This window comes from Sesamum indicum, linkage group LG6 (genome assembly GCF_000512975.1).
Source record: "Sesamum indicum cultivar Zhongzhi No. 13 linkage group LG6, S_indicum_v1.0, whole genome shotgun sequence".
Lineage (NCBI taxonomy): Eukaryota > Viridiplantae > Streptophyta > Magnoliopsida > Lamiales > Pedaliaceae > Sesamum > Sesamum indicum.
In genome coordinates this window covers 18,757,438-18,773,162 of record NC_026150.1, presented here as the reverse complement: position 1 = coordinate 18,773,162, position 15,725 = coordinate 18,757,438, and the positions used below count along the sequence as shown (strand labels likewise).

At 33.7% G+C, this 15,725-nt stretch overlaps 3 protein-coding genes and 1 pseudogene across 3 annotated transcripts; 3 read left to right on the top strand and 1 right to left on the bottom strand.

Moving 5' to 3' along the window:
- On the top strand, positions 2,836–3,893 carry LOC105165100. The gene has a single exon (XM_011083974.2). The coding sequence runs from the start codon at positions 3,155–3,157 to the stop codon at positions 3,779–3,781; it is 627 nt and encodes a 208-aa protein (XP_011082276.1). The 5' UTR covers positions 2,836–3,154; the 3' UTR covers positions 3,782–3,893.
- LOC105165099 (aspartic proteinase CDR1-like) lies at positions 5,543–6,901 on the top strand. The gene has a single exon (XM_011083973.1). The coding sequence runs from the start codon at positions 5,543–5,545 to the stop codon at positions 6,899–6,901; it is 1,359 nt and encodes a 452-aa protein (XP_011082275.1).
- Positions 10,199–11,750, top strand: LOC105165098 (annotated as a pseudogene).
- On the bottom strand, positions 11,609–14,772 carry LOC105164980 (F-box/FBD/LRR-repeat protein At1g13570-like). Its single transcript, XM_011083836.2, has 4 exons — positions 14,602–14,772; positions 12,434–13,244; positions 12,186–12,344; positions 11,609–12,097 (listed from the first exon to the last, which is right to left on the bottom strand). Exons 2-4 carry the CDS (start codon positions 13,232–13,234, stop codon positions 11,792–11,794), a joined length of 1,266 nt encoding a protein of 421 aa, XP_011082138.1. The 5' UTR covers positions 13,235–13,244; positions 14,602–14,772; the 3' UTR covers positions 11,609–11,791.

The following is a 15,725-nucleotide window of genomic DNA, read 5'->3' as shown; positions in this document are numbered from 1 at the left end:
TTGAGATTCAAACTAATGCATTAGTTGGATCAAATTAAAAATCAAACTCATCTCCTCAAAAATATGCAGATTTTTGTTCCCATATCATAACATTTGAAACCCTCCCCCCTCCCCCCCCAAAAAAAGTTATTAATGTTGCCGAAAAAGCGAGATCGACTAGATTTTTATTATTAGGGTGCGATTTCAACACACTTCACACTATAACTCTTATAAAAAAATCCTTCTTTCCTTTTATTATGCGCGATTTGTTTTTCCTCCATCAGTTACTAAGGTTAACGGTGGCTTAATTAATTAAGAGGAATTTTTTGAATTATTGCAGTATAAGTTTGTGTTCCTAAAAATTTTATTTCACTTTATCTTAAAGAACAATCAAAACTGATTTTTCAATTCCCCTCAAACTCAAACTCGTATATCTCAATAAACTATTTATTACCAATAATAAGCCCAATGGGCCATTGTAACGAAGCCCATCAACACCAGTGGATTGATTGTCTCCTCTATCAGATTATCGGCCCAAACCAGTCCAATAACAACGAAGTTCATGAAATCTTGCATCGAAAAGAATTTTAAAAAAATTATAAAAAATATTGAATTCAAAGAATTAACGAATAATAATAAATAATCCAAACATATAGAAAAATAATAATTAAAAAAAAAAGAAAAAACAGAATAAATCCATCACTTGCGGCGGGGCTTTATAGGAAAGTAGAAAGCAGGCTTCTTGTTGGCCACCTTACAAGCTGCTTTGTCTTGCACTTTCATGGCTTCCTTCTCCTGCGCTTTCAACCACAAAAACCCGCTTTCCCCGTAAATATTCTCCTCCATTCCATAATCTCCATAGTAGGCGTTTTTCCCTAAACCACGACTACAACTTTTCCCACTTTCAACATCTTCATCTTTTCTCATCTTCCAACTTTGCCAAAGACAACAGCTTGATTTCGGAGAACATCTCAACTCATCCATGCAACCCCCCCACCCCCCCCCATTTGGAGAAGGGTGCATGTCTGAGTTGTGTGTTGGCTGTATTCAGAAAAATCACACACATTCTATGCAAATATTTATTGTTCACAACTGTTTTATTCCAACGTATTTAAATTTTCAAATTCTCTCAAGTTTTAATTTTTTTTTTAATTTTCACAAAAGAAAATAGGGGAACACAACAAGTATAACGTGGCAAGCTCAATGCGTGTGCTTATATTTATTTTATATCAAAATTAAAATACTTAATTATTTTATGTAACGAGTATTTTTTTAATTATTAAAATGATTTTTTTGTTATTTAGAAAACTATTTCAAGAATAAAATTAGAGAGGAATCAAAGAGAAATTATATAATTGGAGAAAAAAATAAAAGAAAAGATGGCAATTATAATTTCTTTTTAAATGAGTTTAATTAATTAGTCAGTAGATTAAATACATAACAAATATAGTTTATTCAAACCTCCTCACACTTAATTATATATCATATAGGAGTAGATGAGGTTAATTTCTTAACTGGATTTGACCTAATTTTATTATAATCAATAATTTCATACATTTAATTAGCTGTCGTCCTACTTAGATAAGTTTGACAAAATTAAATTAATAATTACCATATATGTAATTACGGTTCTTATTAATTAATTAATTAACCTCAACAAGAAGTTTGGCCAATACGTTTTACTTTGAATTGTTTGTTTGTTTGATTTGCACCCCATTACTAGTGGTAAGTAATCATCATTCGTTCTAATGTGTTTGTTGAAATGCCCCAAGATTCAATTTGTTTGGTTCACATGTAATGATGTTGTATCGGGACTGCATTGTCCGAGTTAAAGTTTGTCCTAATTTTGCAAGAGGCACACGGATTTATTTTAAAAAGACATTTCTCTTGAAAGAAAAGATTTTAGAGTACGTAAGTTGCTCAAATTCCTCATTTACAATTAACGGAACCTGAATATTGTAGCTAGCTTAATTGTGGAGGATGTTAGACATTATATATTTAGCATTACCTTAACTATCTCTGTTAGTACACATGCATTTTATAGATTTTAGCGTATTCCTTAGCCTGTCAAGGGAAACACTACCTGATTCATGATTGTTTTACTATTTCTTTTCCTATTTATGAAAATTACATTTACCAAAAAAAAAAAAAAACATAACGGGATGACCCGAGCATTAACTTAATTCTATTTAAAATTATACTTATAGAAAATTTAAATTTTGAGAAAGTTAAATGAAGAAATGTTCAAAATAAAATAAAATTTTGTTTTTAAATTATAATACATCAATATTAATAGGTGACTAATTTTATGCTAATTGGAACCCATATCTTGCTAATATATGATTTTTTTTATTAAAATTAAATTAAATAGTTGACCAATGAGATTAAATTTCCATATTTAACAAAATGAATCTAATTATGGTCAAACATTGTTTTGCCATATAGTATAGATGTGAGAAAAAGAAAGAAATGAAATTTCCATTTTGACAAAAATAAAAAAGGTAAATAAAAATTGAAGGGGGATAAATTTTCTTACTAATTTTATGTTTCTTTTTCAAGTTAATATCATCAAACATGCGAAAAAAATTGAAATAATTTATTTTATGATGGTAACTTTAAACTTGTTAAATACCAACTAAAAGGAGAAATTATTTGATTGACATTAATAATAAAAATTATAAAAAAAGATAAAGGCTGAAAAAATATTAATGATAACTAATTAGATCGATCTATTAATATATATTTAGTATGAATGGAAGGTCTCAAGCTCTCAATTATGGCCTAAATTAAGTTTATTCATAACTACATTCTTGAAGTATATGATATACACAAATCATCATGTGGGTCAAATTCAGAATAACTGCAATCTCCGAGGACCAAATAATAATTAAATCCAAAAAAGAATGTGAAATAGTTAAAGAAGATCAATCAAAAAAAGGAAGTCAATGATCAGAAATGGAATGCAGCCTAATCAAATAGGAAAAAGTTCCATTTCAGTGTCACACTTTGCTGACCAGCGCAATTTCATGTCATGCATCAGCCGTTGAGACTCCGTATACTCCCTCAGTGGGATTGATACAGAAAACCCTTGAAAATTTCATTGCAAAACTTGTTATAATCAGCTCCAAAGTTTCAGACAAAGCTGAAACATTGTTCTATCTCATTGTGCCTGAAAATGTCGGGTTTCTTTCAGAACAGTGTCGATGAGAAGGCTGTGGAAGAGCTTCTGTCTCAGGCAATGGATGCGACAGTTCTCGAGCAGGTGGCGGCCATTAACTGCTCTGCTCTCAACGATTCTGCCCTCCCTTCTCACCTCGAAACCCGCTTTCACAACCTCAAATCTTTGCCCATGAAACCCGCTTCTTCATCAACACAAAGCCTCATCAATCTTCCACGGAAAAACGGGTTTTCTCCATGTTTGAAGGAAAGCCCAGAATCCAAGAACTGCTCATATTCCCCAAAATCATTGAAGAAAAACCGACTCGGAGAATTGGGGAAGAAGGAGATGAAGTACCGTTCTTGGCAGGTTATTTCAAGTAGGTCTGTTTCTCCACCTGTAAGAAGTGGCTGCTTTTTGTGTTGTCCGAAGCAGGTATCAAGGGAAAAGAGTAATAAAGACGACAGGGGTTTGGTTCTGGGGCTTCGTGATGAGTTAATTTTATCTGATTTGAGTAGTTTTTCAGTGAAAAAACAGGAAAAGATGATGAAGAAGGCTCTGATGGAGGAGGAGAAGATTTGTAGGGAGGCTGAGAAAATTGTGAAGTATGCTTCAGCAGCAATGATGGATGTTTCAGGGCGTTGAAGGTCATAATGAGCTACGGGAAATTGTAATTTTAGTCTCTTCACTCACTCACCACCCTCGTTTCTTTAATTCTATACCAATTAATTTTTATAATTTAAACTAATTTTGTTCCTACGCGGTTTACCAAAATGATGTAATGATCATATATATATATATATTAAAGTTTAAGATGCACAGGCATAAAATTGGAAAAACCTTAAATCAATAAAATGAATTCACAATTTATTTAAAAATCATAACTATTTTATAAAAAAATCGTAAGACGACTTTCATAAAATATGCCTGCAACACAATTATATTTATTGATTAAAATATAGGGAAAAGTATTATTTTAGTCCGCTAAGTATGCCTAATTTTAATTTTAGTTCAATAAGTACGTCCATTTTTATTTAGGTCCAGTAACTTACGAAATTGCTTACTTTTAGTCTCATGGCATATTTTCGGACAATTTTACCCCTATGAGTGCATGTGGATTAAAACTGCCTTTCAAATGTTGTATAGGGGTAAAATTATCCGAAAATCTGCCAAATGACTAAAAGTAAGCAATTTCGTAAGTTATTGGACCTAAACAAAAATGAACATAATTATCGAATTAAAATTAAAATTAATCATATTTACCGAACTAAAATAATACTTTTCCCTAAAATATATAATGACTTACAATGGTAATATTGACTTGTAACGTTGAAACAATATATGACATTGTACAAAATCTGTCATATGTATGTATTCGGCTCCTGATCATTCATATGTTACAATTTCTCTATTGTTGGGTTGACTTTTAGCAAAAGATTATGTAATATTTTACCAATTACTGTATATGTGCTCATTAATTACTTCATATTATATATACCATATTAATCAAATCTTTTGAAATTTTGACTTTTGAATGAAAAATTATCTTCATCTAAAATCAGCACCAAGTAAACGCTCACGATTTCAATGTAATTTTAGTTTTATAATTTAAGAGTGTTCTGCATGAACTAATTTTTTTATTTTAATCTTATAATTTTAAAATTTGACAATTAATCATTTCCGACTAATTTTTAGCTGAAAAATTGTATGTAATTTGCACATAACATAATTAAATTGCAATTAGCTTGGTAAGCGTTGATATTTTTTTGGTCTTATACGAATTAATTTTTGTCATTCTCTTAAGTAACATGACTAAATTGCAATTTTGCAATCCAAATCTCCGTTTTACAGCTTTCAATTATGAATAGAGGAGCCGACATGCAATAATAATAATAACAATAAATTATATTGACAAAATCCACAGGGTTTTGATTCATATCTTTGATTTTAATTAATTAATCTACATGTCCCAGCTGGTAATCTCGTCCATGTCCAGATTAAAATTAAATGCATACATATATACGTGCATATACGTATATTCATTGAATCAGGTTTTCATCTAGTTGTGATTCTATTGTCTGAGACCTAAGGTTTTGATATAACGTATTACTCTGAAACAATTGCTTCTCTATTTGCTACGAAATCACAGATTACCTGTACTCAATCAAATACATTTGTAAAGATTAATGTTTCCACGCACTCAAATTTCAAAGGTTTTCATGCATTTAATAGGTACGTTAACATTCCTGTCCCTATGGAAACATGTACGTAATTGGTCAATGAATTGAATCCAAAACGACTTTCCATCATTATACGTAACATCCATTTTGTCTATAAATTGACGTACCAATCCCTGCAAACAACTACGTGCAGAATTCTAACACAGCATATTGCTTAACTATTACAATGGCTATCTACTACGAACCCTTGTCTCTCATTCTTGCAACCCTCCTTCTTTCTAGCATTTCCCTGATTTCTTTGAGTGAAGCAACCAAGAACGGTGGCGTAACCATTGATTTAATCCATCGTGAGTCCCCTCTTTCGCCTTCCTACGATGCTTCCACCACGCATTTTGAGCGTCTGAGGAGTTTGTTTCGTCGCTCAATTTCACGTTATTATGCTCTTAGGTCAGCTTCTTTTAAGTCAACCTCAAAGTCACCTGACTCGTTTGAAGCTACCCTAACTCCCATTGGTGGGGAATACCTAATTAAAATCAATATTGGGACCCCACCAGTTGAAATACTTGCGATTGCTGACACGGGTAGTGATTTGACATGGACGCAGTGCGTGCCATGCACACAATGCTACAAGCAAAATGCCCCACTTTTCGACCCCACAAAAACCACATCTTATAGAAGTGTTTCATGTACATCCCAACAATGCCAATCCCTGGGAGTTGGGAGTTCGTCCTGTGACAAATCAAATCGTTGTCTCTACCAAGTTAGTTATGGGGATAATTCTTACAGCAACGGTGACCTAGCTGTGGAAACATTCACTTTTGATTCCTCCACTTCCAAAGAAAGTGTAGCATTCCCCAAAGTTGTGTTTGGTTGCGGGCACAATAACGACGGGACTTTCAATGAGACAGGCTCTGGGATCGTTGGTCTTGGTGGTGGCGCTGTCTCAATAGTGAAACAACTAGAGACGGCCATCGGCGGAAAATTCTCATACTGTCTCACAACCCTGGACTCAGAATCCTCTAGCAAGATAAATTTTGGACCTAATGCTATCGTGACGGGGCCTAACGTCTCATCCACCCCTATAGTACAGAAATCGCCTGATACGTTCTATTATCTTACATTAGAGGGTGTTAGTGTTGGGAATAAGGCTTCGGCATACAATTACATTTCCAACTCCAATTCCGGGGCAACGGTTGAAGAAGGCAACATAATCATTGACTCTGGAACAACATTAACATTTCTTCCTAGTTCCCTTTACGAAGGATTGGAATCCACATTGGAGAAATCGATTAGTGGTAATCGTGTGTCTGATCCTCAAGGGTTATTTGGATTGTGCTACGAGCTACCTAGCAATGGAGAATTTAACGCCCCACCAATAATAGCACATTTCACAGGGGCAGATGTGGAATTGACACAAGAGAGCACCTTTCTAGAGGTGGAGAAAGGGGTGGTATGTTTGACTTTTGTAACCTCACAAGATTTGGCCATTTTTGGTAATTTACATCAAATGAATTTTCTAATTGGATATGATCTTAAGAATCAGAAGGTGAGATTCTTGCCAACCGATTGCAGCAAGACCAAGTGAAGAATTTCTCATCTTGATAGGTTCTATATATGTGTTCTAGTTACTATATCTTCTTAGTGTGGTATTGCATTTTTTATGGTGGATATTCTCTTTTTATATTATGTAATATTCTAGTTATATATCTGCTTCTCAATGATTGGGGATCAGCTTGACAATGTATTCAAGTTTGTTTTCTATTGATCAATGAATATATTTTGTTATGTCTGAATTGTCTGAATTATTTGTCTGATTGGCTTCTCCCTTTTTTTTTTTTTTTTTTCTGAAATGATGAACACCTGCGGAGGCTCTCGCGATAGAATTTTGTTTTTCTTTGTGTGTGTGTTTATTTTGAGAATTTTACTTGCAGCTTTTCTGCATCTTTTTTCCGTTTTTGTGAATTTTAATATGTGAATTTCTAGATAATTTCTTAGAACCCATTGGGATTAACTGAATTTTATGGAATATTTGCAATTTTACGCCTTTTTTTGAGGAATTAGAGTAGGATTTTGTGGATTTTTTCTTAATTTTTATTTTGTTGTCGTTGTTTCGTTTCATTGGAATTTTCTGTTCTCCTGCATTTTTCTTAATTTTCTGAAATTAGGAAATATAGGATTCAGACCTGTAAGAAAAAATTGGGAAGGAAATAATTTTTTAATTTTAAGAAGTTTCAGAAACTATACTTTTCAACATTTTTTAAATGTATTATATATAGTACAATATACTATATATAAAATATATGATAAATAAAATAATATTACATACTATATATAATATATAATAATTTTAATCTAATACATGTATAAACATACTATAATCCAATATATTATATTTCTAAATTAGGCAAGTATGCCAAACTTTTCCACTCCCCGGGTGCAAAGTAGGATTTTGAATTTTGACTTTTAAGTTTTGTTTTTTAACTACAAATAATTATATTGTTATTTTAGTTTATAATTATTAATTAGAGTAAAATAATTTAAATTAATCATTTAATTAGACTTTAATGTATTCTTGATTCAACTAATATTTTATTTTTTTAACAAGTAATATCAGTTTAGATTTTAAATACATTAACATAGTTTTCACTCTAAAATGAATTGTATAACACAAAGTATACGTTCATCTACATTATTAGTTTTTTCATCAAGTAATATCATTTTACAATTCACAATAAATTATATAATAGAAAGAATATATTTAACTAATATTTTATATTTTAATATGTAATATTAGTGTAGATTTAAATACCTTAATATAGTTTTCACTTTAAAATATTTTTTATAAAATAAAGTATACGTTCATCTAAATTATTAATAATCTCATCAAGTAATATTATGTTATGATCTACAATGAATTGTATAATATAATTAAAAAATACATTCAATTCATATTTATTTTTTCTAATAAATATCAGTTTAGATTTAAGTATCTGAATATAATTTTCAATCTAAATGAATTGAATAAAACAAAATGAACATTATTTAAATTATTTCAAATTTATTTTTTGTATTTCTTATATAGGGTTGAATATATGCAAAAATTATTTAACAATTTACATATAATACTATAATTTTTTATTAATAATGAATGATATGTTAATAATAGATAAAAGTATATATAAAACGCGGAAAGAGACTGATCTGGAACAAAACCCTTACCTCGCCCCGGACCAGTCAGATCCCTCTCGAGCCCGTCAAATACTGAAACGGGTCCGGGTCGGGGCCTCGATGTTCCGGGGCCAAGAGACAAGAAGCTTATATTTGGATTTTATTTTGTTTTTTTACTTTTTTCTTTCAATGAAACATGTAAAATTAAATTTTATTTTTCTATTTATTAATAGTAATTAAATTATTTTTTTACATTTTAATTTAATATGTATTGCATTACCTTTTAAAATTTAAATGTAACTGTTCTTTATAATTTAATCTAAAAGCTTAAAATTTTGAAACTTTTGGGCATTTCTTTTATTTAAAAAAATCCGCATATTTAGTGAGGGTGAATAGTAATTTACCCCCTGTGATATTGAAAATAAGTACATTACTCTCCTATGAAAAAAAATATAGCAATTTACCCCCTTGTACTTTTTAAAATGAAGCAATTTAACTCCTTATATAGGGAGGTAAACTGTTTCATTTTTAAAATCATAGAAGGGTAAATTGTTGTATTTTAAAAATTACAAAGAGGTAAATCGCTATTTATTTTTTCATAAGGAGATAATTTGTTCGTTTATTATATCACAAGGGGGTTGTTTGTATTTTTTCTTATTTAGCGATGCCTACCCACTGCGAAAATGACAGGTATATATATTGGTGAGACCGTAACAATATTGAAGGCCGTTGCAAAATTCATCACAATTTTGGACCCTGACGGTTAAGTTGAATTTCAAAATATATATATCACATAGATTTTATTCATATCTTGGATTTTAATTACACTATATTAACATAATTAATTACTCATCATTATTACTTAATAACCCAGAAAACCATTCTAGCTTCCGGGTAATTAATGTGCACCATGTCCGGATTGTATCATATTTTAATGTAAGAATGACTATATTGTCTGTTGTATTTTGTGTGTGCTGTGTGAAACCTAACATTTTTATATTAAAACGTACGAACGACTTTAAAACAACTGTTTCTATTTGCTGTGATCTCAGATTGCGTCACGTGTACTGAATCAAATACATGCATGGCAGATCAATATTCTCATGAATGAATTCAGATTTGAAGGGTTTCCATGCATTAATTAATCAATAATTAATACGTACATAAGCTAATTTCCTGTCCTATGGAAACATGTAATTAGTCAATTAATGAATTGAATCCAGAAAGACTTTCCATGATCAATTACGTACACATCCATTTTGTCTATAAATTGCCGTACCATTGCAATTTATCCATCACAACATATACGTACTTACAGAATTCTGACAGCGTATTGCTTTATTGTTACCATGGCTTTCTACTACAATCCCCTGTCTCTCATTCTTGCAACTTTCCTCCTCCTCTCTAGCACTTCCCTGATTTCTTTGACTGAAGCAGCTAAGAACGGTGGCGTAACTGTTGATTTAATCCATCGCGACTCCCCTCTTTCACCTTCCTACGACCCCTCCACCATGCATTTTGAGCGTCTTAGGAACTCATTTCGTCGTTCTGTTTCACGTCAGTCTGCCCTTAGGTCAATTTCTTTTAAGTCAGCCTCAAAGTCATCATACTTGTTTGAGGCTACCCTAACTCCCATTGGTGGGGAATATCTAATAAAAATCAATATTGGAACTCCACCGGTCGAAATATTAGCCATTGCTGATATTTTTGACCCCACAAAACCACAACTTATAGAATTGTTTCATGCACGTCCCAACAATGTCAATCCCTGGGAGCTGAGAGTTCATCCTGCGACAAATCAAACGGTTGTCTCTACCAAGTTCGTTATGGGGATAGTTCCTGCAGCAATGGTGACCTAGCTGTGGAAACATTCACTTTTGATTCCTCCATTTCCAAAGAAAGTGTGGTATTCCCTAAGGTTGTGTTTGGTTGCGGGCACAACAACGGTGGGACTTTCAAGGAAACGGGTTCCGGGATCGTTGGCTTGGTGGTGGCCTCGTCTCAATAGTGAGACAACTAGAGACGGCCATTGGTGGAAAATTCTCGTATTGCCTCATGACCTTAGATTCAAAATCCCCTAGCAAGATAAGCTTTGGACCTAATGCTATTGTCACCGGGCCTAACGTCTCGTCCACCCCTATAGTACAGAAATCGCCCGATACGTTCTATTATCTCACATTAGAGGGTGTTAGTGTTGGGAATGAGGCTTTGGCATACAATTACATTCCCAACTCCAATTCCAAGGCGTCAGTCGAAGAAGGCAATATAATCATCAACTCTGGAACAACGTTAACATTCCTTCCCAGTTCCCTTTATGAAGGATTGGAATCCACATTGGAGAAATCAATTAGTGGTAATCCTCAAGGGTTGTTTGGATTGTGTTACGAGTTGCCTAGAAATGGAGAATTCGACGCGCCGCCTATAATAGCACATTTCACAGAAGCGGATGTAGAATTGACACAGGAGAGCACTTTTCTAGAAGTGGAGAAGGGGGTGGTATGTCTGACTTTTGTGCCCTCAAAAGATTTGGCCATTTTTGGTAATTTACATCAAATGAATTTTCTAATTGAATATGATCTTGAGAATAAAAAGGTGGGCTTCTTGCCAACCGACTGCAGCAAGACCCAGTGAAGAATTTCTCTTCTTGATTAGGTGCTATATGTGTGTTCTAATGACTATATTTTCTTAGGGTGGTATTTTATTTGTTATGGTTGATTTCTCTTTTGGGTCAAAACCATGTAATATTGCAGTTATATATGCTTCTCAATGATTGGCTGGTCCATGGGCCGGAATTTCAATGCATCCCAATTTGTTGTGTCCAAATTAGTGCAGCCCAAATTGATATTCTGAATCGTATATTATAAAAATAAAAGGTAGAAATAATTATTTTTCCAGCTGCAACGTGACAGGAAAGTAAAGAAAATTCTTGCAACTTTCTGTATGTCGTCTGAAGTTTCTTACAAAAAGTATATTTATTTTAATTTGATATTACATTTTATATTTGACATTGAAATGAATAATAAAAAAGAGACATGCATGTCTGATGAGCTAGAAGTTACAAATGTAGAATAATTTCATCTGTCTTAAAAACTTCTGACTTGAAAATTAATACTTGGAGCTTTAATGAGCATAGAACTTAGTAGAACGGTAAGGGCAGGAACTGAAATGAGCAGAGAGGCTGTCAACATATTACAGATCACAAACCCCAGTACAGGGGCTATAGAATATACAGAAACTAGCACTAAAAGAGCCACAGAAAAGCATGACTCTGAGTTGCAAAATAACTCATTCAGCTGAAACAATACACCTAAACGTGTTTCTTCCCATTGCTCTTCTCTGAACTAAGGATTGTCGCACTTGGCGATGCTCGTGGATACTGTTTAATCTCGTTCAAAATCGACTCGCCTCCATCGGTAATGCTGCCGCCATGAGGCGTGATCGTCATTTCCTCGAGTGCAGTTGCGGATGCTAATAGATACTTCACAAACTCCATTTCAGCCTCAATTCCGGAGAACAACTGCATCTTGACAGTTTTCAGCTGAGATAAAGACTCTGAGCTAGTTTGAGATCGGAGGAAGTCTGCGACTGAGTCCACCACATCGAAGGTGAAAGCCTGGAGGGGAAAGAAATGCACGGTTTCGTTAGTTTTTGGTTCTTGAAAGAAATTTCTTGAAAGAATTCCGGATAGGAATGATACTTACTGTGATTTTAAGCCGCTGTAAATTGGGGCAGCTTCTGATGAAGCAAATGGCACACGAGATCTCCTCAATCTTTTCGAAGTACATGTCCGAAAGGTGAAGGTTTTTCAGCATACTCAGAGAGACGGGCAGTTTGTTGGGCGCACCATGCTCAACAAGGTCCTGTATATGCAAACGGATATACGTTAACTCCACGATTGATATTCAGACAGTAAGTCGCGAAATTGTTCGACAACAAACAATTTTCTTACCTCCAATGCATAAGCTTGCAATTGCAGGTCCTCGAGGGCAGGCAGACAACTCAGGGATTTAACCAAATCCAAGGAGAATCGGTTCCCCCGTTTAAAATCCATAGACGAGAATGTCAACTTAACATCTGATAAAACAGGGCAATTCTTGAAAGAAACAGACTTGAACACCCCATGAAACTCGAAACACTTCAATCTTGGGCCAGTGATTTCAAGAAAATCGAAGTTGGTGCAGTGAATCAGCCGGAGTCTCTCAACCGCCGGGCATGAAGCAATGAACTTCCCAAACGTTTCAGGCACCACGGCAACACTCTGAAGCTCGAGGTTCACGAGTTTGCTGAATCCCTTGAACCCCAGAGCGGGATCAAATACACAGTTATAAAGCTTCAAATTTCTCAGGTTCTGGAAAGCAAACAAATGAGAATTCAACTTATGCGTCTCTCCCCTGGATACATGGAGAGTAAAATCCTGCAGGGTGTTGTTTGGCAACATTCGAACCCATTGATCGATATCGGGGCTGCTCTTCAGATCAGGGACTTGAAGGGCGAATTTCAGCAAGGGCCCCTTGTGAAGTTTCAGGATTTGGTAAATAAGCGGCTCCAGTTTGTGATCACCAAGAAACATTTGATCAAACCAGAAATCGAACACGATCTCAGGGCATGAAAGCCATTTGTATCTCCATTCTCTAGACAAAATGCTCGTCCTCACGACGTCTCGCAGAGGCAAGCATCCAAGAATGTTCTCTATGATGTTGTTGGGCAGATTGGTGAGCAAATCAGCCTCAGATATTACAGCTCCCTTCATTCTGACAAAACTGAAACATAATGCAAGAAAAACACTTCAGCGGACAAACTCAAACAGACAAACAGGACAATTCAACCAACTGGTCACTTAATCTCAACGGCAAAAGCAGCTGCTTTTCACCTTAAACTGAATGGCAAGACAGTTTAAAATAAAAGTCTATCACACACTAAGACAGATTAAATCTTCATTTTCCACCAAGAGAAGTTCAACATTTTTACTTCTCTAGACGGAGAATTCTTATCCAAATTTGGCCCAATCACCCATAAAGCAAGTTCGCTATGTAATTGATCACTCATCATGAGTGTGCGGGCACCACACAAAAAAGTATATATTTAATTTATCGTATAATTAATTCAAATTCTATAAAAAAAAATCCAATTTGGATTAAAATTTAACATTGCTTCCTCCACTAATTGTTTTATAACACATGTATATAATAAAAAGAACCTCATGCAAAGGGCATTGACTTACTGCCCCCAAGAACAAAGTTTTCACTTTAGCTTATATAAATAATTTTCAAAAAAGAAATAATTATTAATTAATTTTTTTATAATGCAACAATGTCGTATTACTTTGCCAACACATCTACCGCCCCTTGATTGCAGAAAATAAAAATAAACTACGCCATTCTAGGTATTAAATGGCGTGTTGCAGCTTGTGCCGACAGGTGGACGTAGCCCCGCACTCAAAGTCAACTGACTGATACATTTGCCCACTCCGCACTGGTCCCACCAGACCGCAATTCCTAACAGCTACCCCGGTGGTTGACGGGCGGTGAGGCAGGCGGATGTCGGCAGTGAGATTCTTTTCTCGTTCCCGTCCATCCCACCTAAAGATTATATCTATTTTTGCACCACAAGACTGATCATATTCTTCTGGTGAACGGAGATGTGACAGTTTATATATGGGTCTATACATTTCTACCAACTCTTTGGTTGGCCGGCCGCGATGCGGCGGCGGTGAAGCGGCGGAAGTGGGAGGAACAGAGACGAAAACATTTTCCAACCACACAAAGAAAAAGAATTGAAACATATCTTGACGTTAATTCCATCTGATTTAACATTGTCCAGAAAAAAAGAAAATACTAGAAAATATAGTTCTGACCAGAAAAAAAAAACTTTTTACCAAATTCTCCGAGGAAAAAACCAGAACAACTCAATCTCCTGAACTGAAACAACTCTACCACAGCAAAAATCAAATCTTTGCTTCCCTTTACTTGATATTCTCTGATTTCAAGATTCAAACACACAAGAACCCAAATCCCCAAAAATATTGATGCAAATCAAATCAAACCCACCCCAAAAAATCCAAAGAAAAAGCAAGAACAGCAGGATTTCAACGAATCAAGAAAAGGTACTTTAGCTTACCAGGAAAACTTCTTGAATCTTCAATTTCTTCAGCGATTTTTTGGAACAGGAAGAAGAAGTATATCTTTTTTATCAAGGAAAAGAAAGAGGAAATTGGAGTGGGCTGAGGTGCGGAAATACGCAGAGAAGAGAAGGATTGGATACATCCGCACGGCTCTAACCACAGCGGATATATAGGCAAAAGCTTAAAAGACCCGAAAGACACTCTACATGATATGTTGTGTTGGTGGGACCCATAAAGGGAGTGCTCCTACTCGGATCTTGATAAGAACAAACCATATCCATTTATTTATACCTTATCTTCGCTTTCACGTACTATAATATATGCCACCTTCTGTAACTTTTTCTTTATTCTGTTAATATAATAATAATTGAGGAAATTTATTTCCCACTCCTACATCCAACTTTCAAGGATTTTTTAAATAAGTAAAATTGAAATCAAATCAACAATCATGACACGCAATATTTACACGCATATAATCAAATAGAAAGATTAGAAAAATTAAAATTTTATTTCACATTATAAAAAATATTGCAGTTTTAATTATGCAATTTAAGAGCTTAACCCGTGTGATCTAATGGGCTAAAAAAATTAGTATTTTTGGTCTTATAAAATAAATAATTGTGACACATTTAATCCTACTGAATAAATAGTTATAACATTTTTTATCTTATAATATGAAAAATTATGACACATTTGGTGTCATACGATAAAAAATTGTAGCAAATGGTTCATTTTTTTATCTTATGAGTCCGAATTTATTGAGCCTCTAAATTGTAAGATAAAAAATACAATACTCTCTGTTGTATTAGACTAATTTTTATTTTTATTTTTTTAAAAAAAGCACAATTTTAAAAATCAGTATATGATTAATCCAATCAAATAATTAACATGAATGAAAACTTAAGAATAGATAATGATAGTATATTAGTGATATGAAAATGACATCAACTATTTAAAAGAAATAAAGAATTATATTAATAAAACTTTTAAAAATACTTGTAAATTTTCATATTTTTAATTATAAATTGGCTGTTGTGAGTGAAAAGTAATTTATTTTATACTAATTAACCCATCACGTCACGTTATTTTACTACGTACATATTAAAAAAATTGTGTATAT

What these genes read in the sequence shown, in the direction of transcription:
- LOC105164980 (XM_011083836.2), bottom strand. Translation starts at nt 13,234, where the DNA reads ATGAAGGGAGCTGTAATATCTGAGGCTGATTTGCTCACCAATCTGCCC. An exon ending in TGCAAGCTTATGCATTGGAG is followed by an intron (nt 12,345 to 12,433) that starts GTAAGAAAATTG and finishes TTGCATATACAG; the next exon opens with GACCTTGTTGAGCATGGTGC. An exon ending in TACAGCGGCTTAAAATCACA is followed by an intron (nt 12,098 to 12,185) that starts GTAAGTATCATT and finishes TTTCCCCTCCAG; the next exon opens with GCTTTCACCTTCGATGTGGT.
- LOC105165099 (XM_011083973.1), top strand. Translation starts at nt 5,543, where the DNA reads ATGGCTATCTACTACGAACCCTTGTCTCTCATTCTTGCAACCCTCCTT.
- LOC105165100 (XM_011083974.2), top strand. Translation starts at nt 3,155, where the DNA reads ATGTCGGGTTTCTTTCAGAACAGTGTCGATGAGAAGGCTGTGGAAGAG.